The 21796-nt window shown below is 33.2% G+C and overlaps 4 protein-coding genes across 4 annotated transcripts; 1 reads left to right on the top strand and 3 right to left on the bottom strand.

The window, feature by feature from the left end:
- The first annotated feature begins 1023 nt into the window (after nt 1-1023).
- LOC131638099 (arogenate dehydrogenase 1, chloroplastic-like) lies at nt 1024-3083 on the top strand. Its single transcript, XM_058908652.1, has 6 exons — nt 1024-1697; nt 1779-1934; nt 2029-2111; nt 2213-2282; nt 2395-2469; nt 2589-3083. The coding sequence occupies exons 1-6, from the start codon at nt 1278-1280 to the stop codon at nt 2661-2663; spliced, it is 879 nt and encodes a 292-aa protein (XP_058764635.1). The 5' UTR covers nt 1024-1277; the 3' UTR covers nt 2664-3083.
- Nucleotides 3084-3842: 759 nt separating this feature from the next.
- LOC131638089 (uncharacterized) lies at nt 3843-7182 on the bottom strand. Its single transcript, XM_058908641.1, has 2 exons — nt 6461-7182; nt 3843-5016 (listed from the first exon to the last, which is right to left on the bottom strand). Exons 1-2 carry the CDS (start codon nt 7001-7003, stop codon nt 4252-4254), a joined length of 1308 nt encoding a protein of 435 aa, XP_058764624.1. The 5' UTR covers nt 7004-7182; the 3' UTR covers nt 3843-4251.
- Nucleotides 7183-9991: 2809 nt separating this feature from the next.
- Nucleotides 9992-12527, bottom strand: LOC131638110 (uncharacterized). Its single transcript, XM_058908658.1, has 2 exons — nt 11887-12527; nt 9992-10408 (listed from the first exon to the last, which is right to left on the bottom strand). Exons 1-2 carry the CDS (start codon nt 12427-12429, stop codon nt 9992-9994), a joined length of 960 nt encoding a protein of 319 aa, XP_058764641.1. The 5' UTR covers nt 12430-12527.
- Nucleotides 12528-19834: 7307 nt separating this feature from the next.
- Nucleotides 19835-20606, bottom strand: LOC131638098 (uncharacterized protein At5g65660-like). Its single transcript, XM_058908651.1, has 2 exons — nt 20300-20606; nt 19835-20212 (listed from the first exon to the last, which is right to left on the bottom strand). The coding sequence occupies exons 1-2, from the start codon at nt 20540-20542 to the stop codon at nt 20060-20062; spliced, it is 396 nt and encodes a 131-aa protein (XP_058764634.1). The 5' UTR covers nt 20543-20606; the 3' UTR covers nt 19835-20059.
- Between the last annotated feature and the right edge of the window lie 1190 nt (nt 20607-21796).

Genomic DNA, 21796 nt, shown 5'->3' on the forward strand with positions numbered 1-21796 from the left:
AACAAAAGGGAGCGAGCAGTCTCAATAATGTGACAGTGCTTTCTTTCAGCAACTCCATTCTGTTGAGGTGTATCAGTACAAGATGTTTGATGAATAGTACCATCAAAAGCAGGCAAATCAAAAAATTTATTAGAGGTATATTCACCACCTAAATCACAACGGAAGCACTTTATAACAACATTATGTTGAGTCTTAACCATAGCACGAAACATACAATAAATGTCCAAAAAAAATTGAACGGTTTTTCATAAAATAAACCCAACACTAACGAGTCTAGTCATCGATAAACAAAACATAATATCTATATCCACCCTTAGTATGAAGCGGTGATGGACCCCATACATCAGAGTGAACTAAGTCAAAAGGTACATTTGAAGAAAGGCTTATATTAGTTGACAAGAAGAAGATGAATCATTTTCATCAACTGGGTCAGATAAAATGAGGTTGCACATCTTTACTTCACGTGCCACAAGCATAAACACCATGAGGCAAGTGACATTGACTTAGACTTTGTTTCTTCTTATGATAAGTTGCAAACGGATTTCAAGAGATTCATATTGAAACATTGCAAGCATTTCAGAAGTTAGCCTTCCAAAGAAGAGATATCTTTATTTAAGAAGATCTCTAAGCTTAAAAATGCTTCAACTTATTTAAGAATTAAACATGCAACCCTTGTTAGCGAACAAATATAAATCTCTTTAAATTGAAACTTGGATGGACTATAAAAGCCATGAAGTTTGTCCAAATTTATATGAAGAGATCAAAACTAAAAAAATCTTATTAGAATAATCTTCTAATGTTAAAATAGAGTTTTTCTATGAAGCCTAATAATAAATAATCATCGCCAAAAATAGTAGTGGCAAAACATCGCCAAAAATAGTAGTGGCAAAACTTACTCACCTAATGTGAGATGTCATTATTGTTTCGAGTTAGGCTACACCACACCTCATTGCCAAATTATGTTGTTTTTTATTTCAAAAACCTCGAGGATTCATCCTAATTAGGGGACATAAAACATCCAAGTAAGTTGTGATACTTAAAAGTTTATGGATGAATAACAATCTAGACATGTGACACAAAATGAATATTAAACCTATGATCATTTAAACAAAAACAAGATGGTATTAACATAACACACCAGCTAAGTATCATTTATTTTCTTTGGGGCCGGTATGAATCTTATCTAAGAACCTTTTTATTTATCAAAATTACATTGTGAGATATTTTAACCATTTATATGTTTGATGCAATTTGATCATTAAATTGATGTTTCTTTTATGCATCATAATTTGATATTTTGTTTACTTGAATTGATTTCACAAAAACCTTATTCCCTAATTGTGCTAAATTGCTTGAAGCATCAACCAACCATGTCATGTTCCAAAAGTTTGAAAATTGGCTTTGTTGGATTTGGTACATTTGGTCAATTTCTGGCAAATACAATGATCAAACAAGGCCATACTCTAACTGCAACCTCAAGAACAGATTACTCTCAACTTTGTCTCCAAATGGGTGTCCATTTCTTCAGGGATGTTGCAGCATTACTTGAGGCTGACATGGATGTCATACTGTTATGCACATCTATTTGGTCGCTGTCCGAGGTTGTCGGGTCAATGCCACTCGCTTGTCTGAAACGTCCGACGCTTTTTGTTGATGTTCTTTTGGTTAAAGAGCATCCAAGGAACCTTCTTTTAAGAGTAAGAAGTTACATTACATAGCAGTTTTGTTTACTTGTTTCATTCAGATGATTGATCTAGTTTTTGTTTTCGGTGTCTAAGGTGCTTCCAAAGGAGTCAGACATACTCTGCACACACCCGATGTTCGGACCAGTGAGTGGGAAAAATGGCTGGCGAAATCTGACTTTCATGTATGACAGAGTTCGAATAAAGGATGAAGCTACCTGCTCTAAATTTCTCCAAATTTTTGCAACTGAGGTAACTTAATAGCTGTCACTAGAACTATTAGATCAGGAAAATGTTAAATCGTAACTCTACAATCTATTTTGCAATATTGTGTGTTATTCTTCAGGGTTGCAAGATGGTAGAAATGTCATGTGAGGCACATGATAGAGCAGCTGCAAAGAGCCAATTTATCACACACACAATACGCAGGTATGAAGCTTCCTACATATCTTTCTAACAAACCAGAGACAGACGACAAACACCTATTTATACACTCACTGACTGTAATTTTGTGGTGTCTTCTTTACAAGGACATTGGCAGAAATGGATATTAAATCTACACCTATTGACACCAAGGGCTTTCAGGCACTTGTTCAGTTGGTAAACACTTTTTAACATAATCTTCTAATAAAGCTCCCTCCTTTCTGTTTTAACCTCAAAAAGATAAATTTTATAGCATATGCCGTCATGTAACATAAAAAATCAATTGCAGAAAGAACCTGTCACGTGGTGCAGTTTTGATCTGTATAGTGGATTATTCGTGTACAACAGATTTGCCAGACAAGAGGTAAGGAACTGCCAGCAAAATGCTTATTTTCAAAAATATGTTGGTAAAACAAAAATAAAAACCTTGAAGCCTTATACCAAGTAACTTGAGACAACTCATGAATTACAAAATGTATGCAGCTGGAAAACCTTGAACAGGCCCTACATAAAGTCAAAGAGATGCTGGTCCAAAGGATGGATGAAGTACAGAACTGAAAGTTGATGCATTCTATGTTTTATGATGAAGACATATGGACGAACTATTTATTTCAAATTACCTATTGTAATCCCTGCCATATAAAGTAAAAAAATATATATATTTAGTATTAAACACAGAAGGTTTCACTCAACTGAATCAAGACTTCAAGCCAAATCTCAACTACTTCCTCCATATCCAATAATTAGACCAGTCCTTAAGATCTGTTGATGAGAAAATTGTCAATTTTTAAAGATTGTTTTTGCGTGACTTGACATAGAGATAGAAAAATTGAGCTTGATCCTCCATTCCTCCTTAATAGAATTGGTTACAATGATCTACTTAGAACATATAACTCTATCAAAAACCAAAATGTAGTAAAACGCCGAATGCAAGGTATATTTAATGCTCCAACATGCCATCCTTCATTCTTTCAACATATTATCTGATCCTCTTCTCGTATCATGATATTACCATACCACCTAAGGCAGGTTTCCAAATCATGTTTTTTACCCTTTGAAAAATGTTTAAGAAAACCTTTTGTTTGATTCAGAAACCTTGAGTATTATGAATGGAATTCATTTCTAATTCGGGGAATCAGGGTTTATCTTTCACACACTAGCTATTTCTTAACGATCTACATCAGTTTGAATGAAAATCCGAACACATCTTCAGTAGAGTACCACAAGCAACAAAACGAATTCCATTTTCACGACAGTAACTAAGAATAGGTTCATACTCCTGCCACCGTTCAGGTGGCCAATGCACCGTATAAGTTTTTATGGTTTCTCCATCTATCAAGTCATGTCAGTCAAGTTTGTTTATAAGTAACAGAGTTGTGAGGAACAATATCAATGAGAAAAGAGACAGGATCTAACAGATAAGATAAGTAGCAACCAAGGTAAAAGAAACAGAAACTGATAATTGAATTTTTATTTGGTAACAAGTCTTTCTGCAAAATAAAATCAAGCATAACAAAAATCAGCAATTTAGTTATTTATTCAAGGCGCATGTAAGATATTGTATTGGCTTATGAACACTTAATTTGAGCCTATATATTGCCGTATGTATATGAATGTGTTTGAAAGATATTACGAAAACAGTTACAACATGCCCATAAGATCTTTCTGAAGTATTTCAGTAAGTTGTTCAATATATCTTATGAAAATAGCTTAATACTTAAGTGAAAATAAGTTAAAATGTTTATTCAATAAGTGCTTAATTAAGCTTTTAATCCAAAAACAACTATAGCTCTAAGACTCGTTATTCATTTTCAAGAAAACACATTAAGAGTCAGATAATGAGAAGATATGGCAACAGCAAATCACCTTCAGTGAACATGTTCATAAATCCTACTAAACACAATGACATGAATCCAACTAAAAACTCAATTGACACTCTAAGACTAACTATTATTCCTACTAACTATTGCTGCTTTAAATCCTAATCTAAATGCATACATCTAGAAGAATTATGGTTGCCATATTACAAAGGAAGTTTTGAGCTAGGAAAACTAGATTTTGACTAAGATATATTGTCTAAAACTTCAAATGAAACAACTATACATGCAATTATTTAACTAGTTTTAGTTATATAGCTCGAGAAAACCTACTGACTATCACATTCAACTCCAATGTCATCATCATTGTCCTCATCAGAACTACAAGTGTTGTCCATGATATTGACTTGTGATTGTTGAAACTTGTTGATAGCATCTCTAGCTTCAGAAACCAATGCATCTTTTGCTGCTTTAACAGCATTCTTTTTCTGAATGTGGTTTCCTTCTCCTACTACAGCATTTTTTGTCCTTGAAGATGCTGCTCTTCTCTTTAGTTCCCTAAATCTTAATTGATTGACGTATTTTTCATGTTGCACCTTGTTCTTTACTTTCTTTAGCACAGGTGGACTGGCAAGATCTTGAACACCTGACGATCCACTAAATCTAGAAAGAGGCTTCTTGTGACTTGAAAACGATGATGATCGATCAGTGAAATTTTGAAGAAACCCTTGATTTTCCTTTTGCTGCTTTGGAGTACAAAGTGCTTGACTAAGCTGAAAATCATTAGTAGAAAAATCAATGTTTGGTTCAAGAGCAGAAAATATGTCTCCTTTATGGACTTGATCCACTTTAAGATGGCGCTGTAACATATTCTCGATAGACTTCTGGTTAACAATGCTTTTTGGTTTGAGAACATTTGATTTAGAAACCTTCTTTTCAGTAGGTTTGAGAAGTTTACTTGCAGATATTGAGAATTGATGAAGAGGAGAAGAAGAGTTAATTGTCTTCGCCCGTGATCTAGGCTGACATGGAGGTGGTGTTTGGAAGTCACGGTGAACTCTATCGAAACAATCTTGTTTGGACTTCCCAGGTACCTGCAACGGATTTTATACAGTACTTTCAATTACCAAAATAATTAAGCACATGTAGACTTTTCTGGCAATCAATTAACCATGAACATACTATAATTTTACACATTTCTTTGTAATGGTTACAAATAACAATCGTGAAACAGTTATCGCAAAGACACAAGTAAAAGCTATTAAGTTAAGATGTGTGAATGGTTATATGCGAGCTTGATGCTTGAATAATGCAAATGCTCACCACGGTCACTTGTTCATGGAATTTCTGATATAACATCATAGATAAACAATTCCAAACAAGGTATTAGAGATGTGAAAGATTTAGCAAATATACAGCAAAAGATAACTTTTCTACAATACAACAACACCATACTAAAAACAGTTTACATCCCAAACATATGGCAGTTAATACTACAAGCCATTAGCCATACATGTTTGGCCAAGAAAATTACAGTCCTTATCTGCACCACTGTCATACCTGAACTTCGGCATATTGAGCAGCTTCTATAAAATAAATGGGTTACACATTGTAATTAGATCCAAAATAGCTTGGTTGTTTTTGAGGGAAGATCGTGAATTCAAACTTGTGATGATGATTGAATGATTCAAACTTGCATTAACATAAAGCAATTTAAGCAAATGAATCGTTTGGGGCCTTTACAAAATAGGCTACAAGCACATAGTCCTGAAGCTGTTCAAGCATTTTGTATGAAAGGCTATTATACTCTTTTAATCAAATAAGTAAAAGGTTAAAAATATTTTGATTCATTTAGATATTTTGACTATACAATTATCATCTTTGAAAGTCAAGAGATACAATTAAGTGTAGTTTTTTACCTCATTTTTTTAGCAATTTTGCCGCTTTTTTTTTTAAAAAAAATTCTAGCAAATAAATGTAATTTTTTACCTCATTTTTAGCAAATGCACAGAAAAAGAAAACTTTTTTTACCACAACACCAAACTAAAAACAGTTTACATCCCAAACATATGGCAGCTAATACTTCAAGCCAATAGCCATATATATGTTTGGCCAAGAAAATTACAGTCCTTATCTGCACCACCGTCATACCTAAACTTCTGCATATTGTGCAACATCTATAAAATAAATGAATTACACATTGTAACTAGATCAAATAGTTCTACAACGACCGCACACAATGCGGCTTTACGGCCGTAAGCCCTGCTGCAATACCTTCTTTATTTTCAAGGGTCACTTCAAGCAATGTATTTATTTTAACATCAAAACCAAGGCAAAAAATAAGGAAGTGATAAACCAAAGTCATCATCTTTGAGTGCTTTTGTTAGGGAAAATGGTGAATCACCCAGAAATTTCAAATCATAGAACACATAATTCAATAAAATATTCATACATGGATAGTTAACTTTGCTTTTACTTAAGAACAATTCTTCTGCTAAAAACGCGATCTTTACATACAGAAAGAGAGAGAAAGCATACCAGTTTGGATACTTTCTTCCAGAAATTGGGACTAGGTTTTGCAGTAAAGTAAGCTGTTCGCAGTGCCAATTCTTGCTCCTTAGTCCACCCTTCAGCAACTTCACCACCATCTTGCTTTCTTTTCCCTCTCGCTCCACTTTCAACTTGTTCCTTCCTACTCTCTTCCACTATTTCATCGCCACTGAGCTTTCTCTTCCCTTTTCCATCAACTTCAGACCCAATTCCCTCATCGCCACTACTTTCCTTCGTTTTTCCTTGCTTCACTTTCGTCGTATCACCGGAACGAAATTCGCTAAGTTGAACGTCCTCATTCAGGTGAGCTTTATGATTGGAGAATCTAGCGGATCGTCTGAGAGGAACTTCATCCTTCGATCGGGGTGTTTTACTTACCCTAGCAGCGGGGGTTCTTGACTGGGTAGAAGATTTTTTGGTGGATTTAGGTTTGGGGGTGGTGGGATTGGTGTTGTTGTGGAGGAGGATGAGCCTCGGTGATCTTCGAGGTGAGGATGGTGAGTACACGACGGTGGGGTTTCTGTTTGGCATTTTTACAAACACTTGATGGGGTCAATTCTAAGGGTAGAAACAGTATAGCTTGGTTGTTTTAGAGAGGGAAGATGGTGAATTCAAACTTGTGATGGGGGTGACTGATTCAAATTTGCATTAACACAAAGCAAATGAATTGTGTTGGGCTGAGTTCAGGTATGCTCCCCATACCCCTACACTTATCTCCAAACCCTACATTTTTTTCAAAAATGTCAACCTTATTTTTGTATGATTTTAACTCATTTATTATTTTACTTTTTATTATTTATCTAAAATTTTTAAAAATACGCTTAGAGAAAGACTTTACGTATTATTTATGTACCGAACATTTTACAAAATGAATTTTGATTTGTAATTTTTGAATTGTTCGGAAAACTTTCAAAAAGAGTTCTAAAAGTCAATTTAAAATTTTATTGTAATGGAACACTTAACAAAAGTGTTCTCGTTTGCATTTTATAGTCTATTGGAACTTGATCTTACCAATCGATCATAATAGATAAATGGCCAATAAAGTGTCCATGATGTTGAACGGTCAACAAAAAGGAGGTTGTACCTACAAGCACTTTGATGCTTAAATCAGTTTGGGTGAAGAGATAAGTAAGAAAGGGTAAAGAATTAAATATCTGACCCTTTTGCAGATGAGAGTATTTATAATGAGCCCTCGGCGCTTGGTCAATGGTCTCCATTATGGGCAGAGTATCCAAGCCCATAATGGATGACTGCTAGGATTCTCACATGAAAGTAGGGATGAGCAGCTCGTACTCATCATCCTGAGTCAATAGTCCCACAATTCCCGAATCATGGATGGACTTGCCCGTTACGAAGGGCAAGACGGTTTCGCCAGTCCTGCGAAGCATGGGGTGCAGTTGGTGACATGTCCTCGGGTGAGGAGCACGTGGTGACATGTCCTCGATGTAGAAATGTGTTGGGTTGTGCTCGACGGTGGATTAGCCACAGACCTAGTCCAGAACACAACTCTTTGTGTTAAGTCTTTCGGTGTTGCTTGCTTTGTGTTCCGGAACACTTTTTGCAAGTTATCCAGGATTTATTTTGTTTTTTAATTTTTTAACCAATTTTTATGTTTCAGGTATGGAAATTTTGAAGGATAGAAAAACACTTAGAAAGGGGGGTTTGAATAAGTGTGATTTTAAAAAATTCTTAAGATAATAACAATGAACACAACTATTTTTATTCTGGTTCGTTGTTAACGAAACTACTTCATTCCACCCCCTTAGAGTGATTTACCTCAACTGAGGATTTAATCCACTAATCAATCCGATTACAATGGTTTTCCACTTAGATAACCTCTAAGTCTTCTAGAGTATTCTGATCACAACTTGATCACTCTAGGAAATCACCACTTAGATAACCTCTAAGTCTTCTAGAGTCTACTGATCTAACTGATCACTCTAGGAACCTTTTACAATCAATGTAAAATAAAGATTACAAGAGTTTGAATTGCTTCTTATAAAGCTATAATCACAACAGTGATATTTCTCTTAAGTTCTAAGCTTAACACTCACTAAATATTACAAGAGTTTGTGAGGTTGAAGATGAAGTTCGTGAGCTTTGAATTTGACAGCGTTTCAGTATTTTTGCAAGAATTCGTTAGCTGCTTCTGATCAGAACTTCCATATTTATAGGCGTTTGAGAAGATGACTGTTGGGTTGCATTTAATGCATTGTGTGAATAGTACAACGCTGCATTTAATGTTTCACACTTTTGTCAACTACCTCGAGCCATGCTTTTGCTGCTTTTATTGACTATGCCTTTTGTAGCTTCTAACATTCCTTTTGTCAGTCAGAGATTAGACTTAATAGCCTGTCATCTTGTACTTTCTTCTGATCTCAGATTTGTGAATACAACGTTTGAATATCAGAGTCAATCAGCTTGGTGCAGAGCATCTTCTTGTCTTCTGACTTTGAAGTGCTTAAGCGTGATACCGTTCAGAACATCAATGCTTCTGATTCTGACTTCATGTTCTTCTGATGCTTCATAGTCCATGTTCTGATTATGCTTGACCATCTTCTGATGTCTTGCCAGAGCATGTTCTGATGTAGTCATCCAGAACCTTCTGAGTCAGTGCTTCTGAGCGCTGAATTGTGCATACTCTTTATGTATTTCCTGAAATGGAAAATGCAAAGGATTACAGTACCACAATGTCTTATACAAAATTCATATATATTGTTATCATCAAAACAAGAATATTGATCAGAACAAACCTTGTTCTAACAATCTCCCCATTTTTGATGATGACATATATAATTGATATGAATTTGCAATCAGAATATTAGATGACAAAAGACAATTACACAAATATAGCATAAGCATATAATCAAAGTGTGTGAATATGTCTCCCCCTGAAATAAATACTAGAAGAACTTATAATAAAAAAAGACTTCCCTGAGTATTTTTCCATTTCAGCAGAGACTTTCACTTTGCCTAGAACTTCAGAATATTCAGAGCTTCTGCTTCTTGCTTCCATAGGACAGCTTCAGAGCTTTGAATTTCTTCCTTTGTAATAGCATGCTTGATTGTATCAGAATATTATTGAATGTATCAGAGCATCGTTAGAGCATCTTTACATCCTGAAATGTTTCAGAGCATACTAAACAAAAATTATCAGAGCATGAATGTATCAGAACATTCTTAAGAAAGAACATGTATCAGAACATTCAAAAGAAGAAATTGTATCAGAGCATATCAGAACATTCTTCTTGCTTCTGATCTTGAAGCTTCTCAGCACTAAGCTAGCTTCAATTCTCCAAGAGCGTGCTTCTCTATAGAATTTCTTTTCCCCATGTATTTGCTTCTCATGTTGAGCTTTTTCAAAATATCTTCAATCCTACAAAAAAATCTCAAAGACATAGAACTTGCAAATAATGTTAGGAAATGTTAAGACTTAATCCCAGCAACTGATATAGTAAACCAAATCAATTATCATGTTTCTCCCCCTTTTTGTCATAACATCAAAAAGCATTAAAAGATTTAGATGATAAAAGACACATATGGTGATGATAAAAGATTTTGAAGAAACCCTTGATTTTCCTTTTGCTGCTTTGGAGTACAAAGTGCTTGACTAAGCTGAAAATCATTAGTAGAAAAATCAATGTTGGGTTCAAGAGCAGAAAATATGTCTCCTTTATGGACTTGATCCACTTTAAGATGGCGCTGTAACATATTCTCAATAGACTTCTGGTTAACAATGCTTTTTGGTTTGAGAACATTTGATTTAGAAACCTTCTTTTCAGTAGGTTTGAGAAGTTTACTTGCAGATATTGAGAATTGATGAAGAGGAGAAGAAGAGTTAATTGTCTTCGCCCGTGATCTAGGCTGACATGGAAGTGGTGTTTGGAAGTCACGGTGAACTCTATCGAAACAATCTTGTTTAGACTTCCCAGGTACCTGCAACAGATTTTGTACAGCAATTTCAATTACCAAAATAATTAAGCACATGGCAATCAATTAACCATGAACAAATTATAATTTTACACTTTTCTTCTTGTAATGAATGCAAATAACAATCATGAACCAGTTATCACAAAGGCAGAAGTAAAAGCTATTAAATTAAGATGTGTGAATGGTTATATTCAAACTTAGTGCCTGAATAATGCAAATGCTCACCAAGATCACTTGTTCATGGAATTTCTGATATCACATCATAGATAAACAATTCCAAAGAAGATATTAGAGAGATATGAAAGATTTGGCAAATATACAGCAAAAGATAACTGTTTTACAACACCACTAAAAACAGTTTACATCCCAAACATATGGCAGCTATTAGCTAATACTACAGACCAATAGCCATACATGTTTGGCCAAGAAAATTACAGTCCTTATCTGCACCATTGTCATACCTGAACTTCGGCATATTGAGCAGCTTCTATAAAATAAAAGGGTTACACATTGTAATTAGATCCAAAATAGCTTGGTTGTTTTTGAGAGGGAAGATCTTGAATTCAAACTTGTGATGATGATTGAATGATTCAAACTTGCATTAACACAAAGCAAATGAATCGTTTGGGGCCTTTATAAAATAGGCTACAAGCGCATAGTCCTGAAGATGTTCGCGCATTTTGAATATACCTCTCACACCCTACCTATACTTCCCACTCCAAATTTTTATGAAAAGGCTATTATACTCTTTTAATCAAGTAAGTAAAAGGTTAAAAATATTTTCATTCATTTAGACATTTTGACTATACAATTATCACCTTTGAAAGTCAAGAAATACAATTAAGTGTAGTTTTTTACCTCATTTTTTTTTAGCAATTTTACCGCTTTCTTTATATAAAAAATTTCTAGCAAATAAGTAATTTTTACCTCATTTTTAGCAAATACACAGAAAAAGAAAACTTTTTTTACCACAACACCAAACTAAGGACAGTTTACATCCCAAACATATGGCAGCTAATACTTCAAGCCAATAGCCATATATATGTTTGGCCAAGAAAATTACAGTCCTTATCTGCACCACCGTCAAACCTAAACTTCTGCACATTGTGCAATATCTATAAAATAAATGAATTACACATTGTAACTAGATCAAATAGTTCTACGGCCGTAAGCCCAGCTGCAATGCCTTCTTTACCATTGTGAGCAGCATTGCAGCGATTGCGCTATTTTCAAGTGTCATTTCAAGCAATCTATTTATTTTAACATAAAACCAAGGCATAAGATAAGGAAGTGATAAACCAAAGCAATCATCTTTGAGTGTTTTTGTTAGTGCAAATGGCGAATCACCCAGAAATTTCAAATCATAGAACACATAATTCAATAAAATATTCATACGCTGATAATTGTTAACTTTGCTTTTACTTAAGAGCAATTCTTCTGCTAAAAATGCGATCTTTACATACAGAAAGAGAGAAAAAGCATACCAGTTTGGATACTTTCTTCCAGAAATTGGGACTAGGTTTTGCAGTAAAGTAAGCTGTTCGCAGTGCCAATTCTTGCTCCTTAGTCCACCCTTCAGCAACTTCACCACCATCTTGCTTTCTTTTCCCTCTCACTCCAATTTCAACTTGTTCCTTCCTACTCTCTTCCACTATTTCATCACCACCATGCTTTCTCTTCCCTTTTCCATCAACTTCAGCCCCAATTCCCTCAACGCCACTACTTTCATTCGTTTTCCCTTGCTTCACTTTCTTCGAATCACCGGAACGAAATTCGCTAAGTTGAACGTCCTCATTCAGGTGAGCTTTATGATTGGAGAATCTAGCGGATCGTCTAAGAGGAACTTCATCCTTCGATCCGGGTGTTTTCCTTACCCTAGCGGCGGGGGTTCTTGACTGGGTAGAAGATTTTTGGGTGGATTTAGGTTTTGGGGTGGTGGGGTTGGTGTTGTTGTGGAGGAGAATGAGCCTCGGTGATCTTCGAGGTGAGGATGGTGAGTACACGACAGTGGGGTTTCTGTTTGGCATTTTTACAAACACTTGATGGGGTCAATCCTAAGGGTAGAAATAGTATAGCTTGGTTGTTTTAGAGAGGGAAGATGGTGAATTCAAAATTGTGATGGGGATGACTGATTCAAATTTGCATTAACACAAAGCAAATGAATTGTGTTGGGCTGAGTTCAGGTATGCTCCCTTTAGATTTTACACGATACCCCTACACTTATCTCTAAACCCCTACATTTTTATAAAAATGTCAAATGATTTTAACTAATTTATTATTTTACTTTTTATTATTCACAAAAATTTTAAAAAATTTGCATCCTGTAAATGTTAATCGGAACATTTAGAGAAAGACTTTTGGTACGTATTGTTTGTGTACCGAACATCTTAGGGTGTGTTTGTTTCAAGGTTTCAAATTATATTTCTTGGAATAGTATTTCCAGGATTATTATTCCCTGGATTATTATTCTCATTTATGTGTTTGGTAGAGATTAATGTTTCCTAAAAATAATTGTAAATTTGGTTAATTTAAAATTACAAAAAAAATAAAAAATAAAAATAATTGTGATTAGTAGTGGGAAGTTATAGTTGGTTGAAGTTATTCCCATGGGAATGTTATATTCCCACCCTTTAAGCCTTGGAATAAAAATAAAAGAAGCAAGTGTAAATAAGATTCCTTGGACCGTCTCGACGTAGAAATGGGTTGTGTTGTGCTCGACGGTGGGTCACCCACAAACCCAGTCCAGAACATAACTCTTTGTGTTAAGTCTTTCGGTGTTGCTTGTTTTGTGTTCCATAACACTTTTTTGCGTTATCCGGGACTTATTTTGTTTTTTAATTTTTTTAACTGATTTTTGTGTTTCAAGTGTGGAAATTTCTCAACAAATATGCGATAAAACTAAATATGTGTAGATATATCTTTGCTGCATTCTCAACTACACAAAGATTTGATACACAAGAAGAGCTTATTAGGTAGATTAAAGAGGTTGGAATCAGAAATCAAGTGACTGTTATCATCACTCATTTAGATACCAAAATAGGCAACAGGGGGAGAAGCAACAAAGTAATATTTGGTTGTGATAAACATGGGAAATACAAGGATAGAGACAGTGAAACACAAAGCGCAACCAATAAATGTGGATGTCCATTCAAAATTAGATCGACCCCGACGAAAGATGAGTCTAGATGGAAGGTTTATGTAAAATGTGGACTTCATAATCATGATTTAATTGGTAGATAGAAATTCATTCATTTGTTGATAGGTTGAGCACATATGAGAAGCAACATGTTGTTGATTTGACAAAGAAATATGTTCCACCTAGACACGTATTGCTTTCCTTACAAGAGAGAGATCTCGAGAATGTTACTCGAACCATGCAAATATATAAGCATTAGAGTATGTTAGAAAAAGAGATCAGAGGTCTTAGAAGAGAGATACAACATTTGTTTAAGCTTATAGAGGATGCATGTTATGTTTATTAGAGTAGAAAAAGAGATGACTTGGAAGTTGTGAGAGATATTTTTTGGGCCCATCCAGATATAATTAAGTTGTTGAATATTTTTTTATATTGTGTTAGTTATGAACAACACTTACAAGACAAACAAATATAGACAACCTCTGTTTGAAATTGTTAGCATGACATTAACCAAGTTGAGATTTGGTGTTGCATTTGCTTATATGGTGTGGCATGACTTTGCATAAGACTTCCGGTATGTGTATTAGCATAATCAGGATACTTTGCAAATGTCTTCTGGTGTGTTGTCGAATACCGAAAGAGTTGGTTCAGGAGTTCCGAATATAAAATAAAACTGAAACACATACTTGATCATTCCCGGTTTGAAAAATGTGAACCGGAAGACTTATGACAAGAGTTCTAGAATACAAAATAATTTTGAAAAATGCCACCAACTTTAATCTGACACCCCCTCATTTTCGATAATACTCATATTATCTTTGATAAAATTTTAGTAAAAAATTACGCACAAAAAATTCGATAGAACAAATGAAATTTTCGGTATAAATAAAAAAATTGGTAGTCTATGTTAAAAGTTTGAAATGCATTTACACCATTTTAAAAAAAAAAAAAAAAAAAAACATGTGTGAAAAAACTTATCGGTTTTTTAAAAAACACCATGGTATACAAGATTTTTACAAAACCTTGAAAAATATGGTAGTGTTAAATCAACGGTTTTTTAAAAAAACCTCTTACACTTTTATCAGGCTTTTAGCATGGCTGCAAAAATTGCGGTAGTGTAAGTTTCAATTGTTGAGATTTTGCCGACAATTTTGTATTCCTGTGATTACAGCGAGTGTTTTGTGTGGCTCAGAATGAATCTAAATTTGTATAAATAGGGATCATGTGTTGTTAAAAAACATCTTACAATGTCTCACTATTTGCTTAAGGTAGTAGTATACTTTATCAGAGTGAAATTTCATGTTAATTTCCCAGAGGACACCGCATATCTCGCTCTTTTAACATCCAAATTGAATAATATGTTGTCCGGCACCGAGAACAGAAAGGTGAGTAAGATCAAGTTTATTGCACCATGAATTGATACCAATGGAAGGGTGAAATATGACTGTATTGAGCTTAAGAGTGATGAAGATTTAAAGGTTATGTGGAGAACATATCACTGTAGGCTAACAAAGGGACTAATCGAGTTTGATGCGATAATTCATAGATTTTTCGACGACATAATCAAGATGTTGAAATGTCCAAAATCATATGGTAGTGTCTAGGTTTTTTAATAGGCACATTACTGTACTAATGTTCTCTCTCTTGATAAATTCAATGGTTGATATTTATTCCTCTCATCTTTTATTATATATATATATATATATGGAAAGAAAATTGACAAGTAATAAATATATAAAGTTGATTTAGAATGCCATTCATGCGATTTATCTAATGTGCCTGGCCACCCATGTATGTGACACAGCAACAACACTCATAACCTAATTCCATTCAATCGCTGCCTCCCACTTTTCCTCAAAATATCAAATAGATTAAAAATATATACATTGATCACTCTCCCTTTCTTTTTTGTCTAAAAAATAACTTCTACTTTTTGAATAAAATATTGTTCCAAAATTTCATTATTAAATTATCTCAATTATTTGAACGAGTTTAGATTTTCTATTTTTTTATTTATTCTAATCTTATTGTGTAGTAATATTTTTAGTTTATTTTTTTCTCTTGTGAGCTTAACATTGCCTCTTATTATTTGAGAGAATATTGTTTTTGTCCTCTATCTGTATATCTTAAAAAAATAGAATCAAAATTTATTCAAATCGCATAGGTCAAAGTATATTTAATCACTAATTTTAATTTGTAACCTTTAATCACTTTTTCTTAGGAAGCATTGAATTATTTTATCAATTTTCAAAGGCAGTGATTTATAATAAAGAGCCGTTTTTAATACTTTTTCTTACTTTATTCGATGATGATAACCAAGAATTATGAAGGGAACATGATAATATAGCTTAGACAACAAAATAATGAAAAGGGAATATGGTGGTAATTAGATATTGTTAAATTGCATGATAGCTGTGCTGTATGATATGTAATGCACCTATCTTTTTGGTAAATATTTCTAATATATAATGAGTACTCGTCTGATCATCATAAAATATCAGGATATAATGTCCTAGCTAACATGTTTTGCTTAAATTGTGCATATACCCCACATAAGTTCCCCAAAGGATGAACAACACCAAGGCTCAATTATTTTGTACTTTTTTTTTTTATTATAAGGCTCAATTTTTTGTATTACAAGTAGTAGTATTATACATTTTATGAGAATCATTTCAATTTCAACCAATGCGTCATTTTTAAGAAATTATATTTTACATCTATTTAGAGTATAACATTTGTCTTTTTAATATTTACTCTATTTGAATGGTCATGTTTTTTATTTTATTTTAAGATTGATAAGTTTTTTTAAAAAAAAAAATTATTATCATAATCATCGTCATTTTTTTTATTTTTATTTTAATTATAATATTCGTTGTTCTTGTATATTTCAAAAAACTGTGAAACGAAGGTTTATTTTTAAGTGAATAAGGCCGAATTTTAAAATTCTTAAAGAACCGAAGAGAAAATAGAATAAATAGGCGTAATTTTATATAAATGAGTCAAAAAAATAAATAAAAAAATTGACAAAATTACACTCCATCCGTAATTGCAAATTACAGCTGTAATTCTGCATTACGAACCACACATATTTTTTTATTACGGGCATATTCTCCAAATATTATAAGGTGTTTCAGCTTCCAGGCTATTTTGTTTTCAAGTATGTCTATTATGACTTACTGACTATTGCTTTATGACGAACAATTACATATTATTAAGGATTTTAGGGTATGAAAAAGATGTTAAAGCTTCAGTTTAAAGAACCCATCTTGTTAAAAAAACTCACCGATAATATTGTAATGCAATTTACTTGTATTCTAAGAAATAATAATATCGGTATTTTCAATTTTCTTTGCAATGCCAAATCTATAAAATGTTCAAATCTCTTAAAATTGCTTATAAAAAAAGTCACTCAAAATTATATCTTTTTAGCTAATCACATAATACAAAAGAATCTGTAATCAATCATAGTTTCAATGGAATGGCCAAATTTTACCGTGATATATACTGTGCATTTGCAACATATCAAATTTTTGGCGTTGTTTCCATATACTATTTTTATATTGATTTTTTGTTTTCATCAATTAGACGAAAAAATATATATTTTTATGTTATTTATCTTTGGTCAATTTTTCTTATTCTTGTTTGAATGCGAAGTGTTCATAGTGTTGAGGACCTTGTTCAACAAACTTATGAGATTGAAATATTTTTCCATATGTACTCGCACCCTAAAAGACTATGTCTCTCCCAACCAATATGGAACCCTATTTAAGTATTGTGTGTCCTATAGTGGACGTAAATAACTTTGAAATTAAACGGTCCCTAATATCTATGTTACACCATAATCAGTTTTATGGTTCACCAACAAATGACTCATACCCTCATCTATCAATTTTCTTTGAATTCTATGACACTCTGAAATTTAATGGAGTGATTGGTGTTTTCATTAGACTAAAGTTTTCCTTTTTTTCACTAAGTAAGAGGGCTAGATCCTGGTTATATTTTATACCCTCTGATTCCATCATGACATGAGATCAACTCAAAATTTCCTTCCTAGCCATATATTTCCCTCCTAGTAAAATAACTTAATTAAGAAACTAAAGAACTAGTTTCACTCAAAAGGATGAAGAATCACTCTATGAAGCTGTGGAGTGATTTAAAAATATGTTAAGATTATGTCCTAGTTATGGGGCTTCAGAGATGGTTGATTGTGCATACATTTTGCAACAACAATATATACTCTACGAGGATGATAGTTAACAATGTTGCACGCAGGGTTGTCATGAGTAAAATTATAGAAGAATCTTATGCCCTTATAGAGGATATGACGCATAACCATCATCAATGGGGAAGAGATCGTAACTCCACTAAGAGGTCACCTCAAAAAGGGGGAAAGTATGTAGTAGAAGCCTTATATCATATAAATGCTAAAGTTTATGCCCTATTTTAAAAATTGAGCAAACTGAGTGTTAATGTTGTCACCCCTAACACTCAGCAGTGTGAAGTTTATGAAGTCATTGGCTATAATGGTGTTGTTTTCCAGATGATTTTATTAGGAGAATCTATCCAACATAATGTTAGTTATCTTAGCATGTCTCAAAGATGTAATCCATATTCAAATACTTATAATCATAGATGGAAAGATCAACCTAATTTTTTCTATCAGAAGAACTCTCCCTAGTTTGGGACAAACCCTCCCCATCAGACACTTAGACCTTTGAGCTTTCAAAAAGGGTGTTAACACTCCTTGAAAATCCAACCTCAAAAATCTAATGGAAATTTTTGTTCGAGTTCAGATAAAATAGAATGAGGAATTTAAAAACCAAAACCTACATACAAACAAAATCCTTAGACAACTAGCGTCGAAAGTTGATTCAATGGCCACACATAATAGAATGTTGGAGACTCAAATATCCCAAGTTGAACAACAACAATTATCATTATCTGGTACTCTCAGAGCATTTCCAAGACAAAGAGCCAAACCCGAAAGGATATTTGAATGTTGAAACTTTAAGGAATGGAAAACAGCTAGATGACTCTAGTGAAAATGATAAGAGCGATAATGAGGAGGGTGAGCCATTTCAACCTACAAGTAAGGTTATGGAAGAATAAAAAGAGAAACAGTATGTCCTTCCTCCATATAAACCACCAATCCTTTTTCCGTAAAGATTTGCTAAACAAAAGTTTAAGAATAATTTAACAAATTTGTGGAGCTGTCAATGAAGCTATATATCAATATCCCCTTCGTAGGTTATTTATCTTAAATGCCATCATATGCCAAAAAAATTAAGATATTTTATCAAAAAAACGGAAAAATTAGAAGACAACGAGAGAATGACTGAAAATGTAACACCATAATTCAAAACAAATTACCAACTAGGCTAAAAAGATCAAGGGGAGTTTTTTAATTCCTTGTGTTATTGGAACCATGAGTTTTGAGAGAGATCTGTGTGATATGGGGGCAATTATTAGCCTTATGCCCATATTAGTTTTGTAGAAAACTTGACCTCTTTGAGATGAAATCGATGAATATATCCATACAATGAGCATATCGATCCATAAAATATTCGGTAGAAATCTTGGAAGATGTACCAATAAGTATAAGTCGCCTGTTCATATGTGTACATTTCTTCATAATGGAAAAAAGGAGAAAGATTCCCAAATCCCATCCTTCTAGAAAGACATTTCTTCGCCACTCCTAGGCTCATCATAAACGTTAATTATGGAAAACTTACCTTCAACATATGAGATGAAAAGATCGAATTTATTTCATCTATACTCATATACAATCCTTCTTTTAGAGATTCTTGTTGCAAAGTTGATGTAATAGACAACTGGGTTTAAAAAGTGTTCATTTGGACCATCTCCTCCACCTAGTCAGTGAATCAGAACGTTAATTTGTTAGAAGTATTTGACTTTTATTTTAATTTTTTTAAAAAATAATATAATTAAGTGGTGGTGATACATTGAAAGTGTAAAAAGTCTTCCGCTGACAATCGATAGTAATTAAACTCATAGGAAGTAACACATACATTGGCTAAGAAAATTATTGACTCTAATAAAATGTTCCTACAACATATGCAAAAAAAATAAAATTACATAGGGCTTGTTTTATTTAATTTTTAAAATTTAAAACTTATAAAATTTGTTTGATAGTCTAATTTTATAAAATTATTTACTATTTGAGAATTTTAAAAATTAAAAAACTTAAATAGGTTTTTTTTAAGTTTTGATTTTAGATTTTTTTTGTTTAAAAAACTAGAAAGAAGAAAGAAAAAAAAAAGAGAAAATAGCACACATTCAAAAACTACCCTTACTTATCTGGGAATATTTGTCAAAATAAATAACATGGACACTATATTTTTGTTGAAATAACAAAAATGTAGCACTTTATAAAATCATATTGATTCTTGATTCTGGCAAACTTGTCAATTCTTCTGGGAATATACAACAATTGGTGGTGAAATGCATATTAACGATCAATAACTAAAGTTTAACATGCCACGGTGGTCAATACGGCATAGTCACGGTGGTTTTGACGGCGGCTTCTCGACGCTCACAATAATATGTTCTAGCGGCGACGGCTGACACGGACAGGGCATAGCTATAAACTTGGGCACCTCATCCCCTGGCATCAACACCGTCAAACTCTCTCCCTTCTTTTCCAACTCCATTTCCTATAAAAAAAAAAGTTAATTCAAATTCAAATTCAAATTGTGAATAATGTGTTACCAAAATTATGAAAATTAAATATTATTAATTACCGTGGATTGAAGTATAGACTTGGAGGGTGGGGATCGGGTGTGGGCGTGTGCATGTGCATGTGCGGCTTCAAGATCAGAAAGAGAACGATGAAGTGAACGAAACTTTTCCCAGTGGTAGCAACATGAGAAGATACCACTTAAGCTGAAGATGACGATCAAGAGAAGGGCAGTGCCAAGTGGGAAACCAAGGGACGGTCGAGATGTGTCTAGTTCAGGTGGCGAAAGATCTTGGCCCTCCATCATGTAACACCTTAATGTTTGTGTTGTTGTTGTTGTGGAATATCAAGAGAATAGAATGAAGTGAAATAGAAAGGGTTAAGCAAATGAGAATTTATAGTTCAAAACTTATGATATTTTATTTTTATTTTATCTTTTTTTCTTAATTAAAAATAGGTTTAATGGTACTGTTTAATACTTGAACCCAATCTAAAACAAAGTTATATTGATAAACAAATCCCATATTATGATTAATTTTCTAAAAATGCATCTCAATTTCTCAATTATTTTATTTTTTGGGATAATATTTCTCAATTATTTTGCAGGAATCATCTTTGCAGTTTGTTTTATTTCAGTGAAATATTTTAGTTTTAAAAAATAAATAGCGCTATATTTTCTGCAACCAAAATATTAGACTCCAACGTCAAGTCCAGAAAATATCCACTTATAGGAAGTGAAATATAGAAATATGTGAATTATTATGAATTAAATTAAAGTAATGCTATTATTTTCTCTTAAAGTAATTATTACAATGAAAATAAATTATGTTGAAAGAAAATAAGAATGAAAAAGAAGACGGACTTGTAAATATTGTAATTGTAGTAATCATGAGACTATAGAAAACTTTGTTTTATGTATCAAATAAAACCTTTCTTATTATTATTATTACTATTATTGAAGTTGATTGGACCCATTTGAATCATATGAAAAAAAAAGTTTTAAAAATATAATAGTTTTCTTTCTTTTTTCATAGAAAATGATAATAATTATTCATCTAGCTCGATTATATCGATTTTGACCGACCACTTTGAAAGAGTTACAACTTTTATAGAATTTTCTCAACACACACGAGTACTCTCTTACGTATGATCACATGAGATTTGAATATCAGGTGCATCCAACGGCTCTCTGCGATCTACGCTAGACAAATAACAAGTTCATTATTCCCTCTATACTATATATATAAAAAAGACGTCAACCAGGTACTAAGTTTCAAATTCAATTTCAATTTATTCTTCTTCTTCACGTACTGGCTTGAGTGTTGGAGTGCTAACCTTACATGTCATTCCTCTCTCCACCACGCCAGAAGTTGAAATCCACCATTACCTTCGATCCTCACTCTATTTATGGTTCCAGAATGGAACAGTGGCGTCGTCTGTGAGAATCGACTTGTGATTCATGCATTTTCCATGATTTCAAGATCGCTCTCAAATTCAGCAATTTAAATCTTTCTCAGGTCATCAAATAGAGAACACTCAAAGGCGAACACTAAGATATGTC

Source organism: Vicia villosa, unplaced genomic scaffold, assembly GCF_029867415.1.
Source record: "Vicia villosa cultivar HV-30 ecotype Madison, WI unplaced genomic scaffold, Vvil1.0 ctg.002171F_1_1, whole genome shotgun sequence".
In the NCBI taxonomy this organism is placed as follows: Eukaryota; Viridiplantae; Streptophyta; class Magnoliopsida; order Fabales; family Fabaceae; genus Vicia; species Vicia villosa.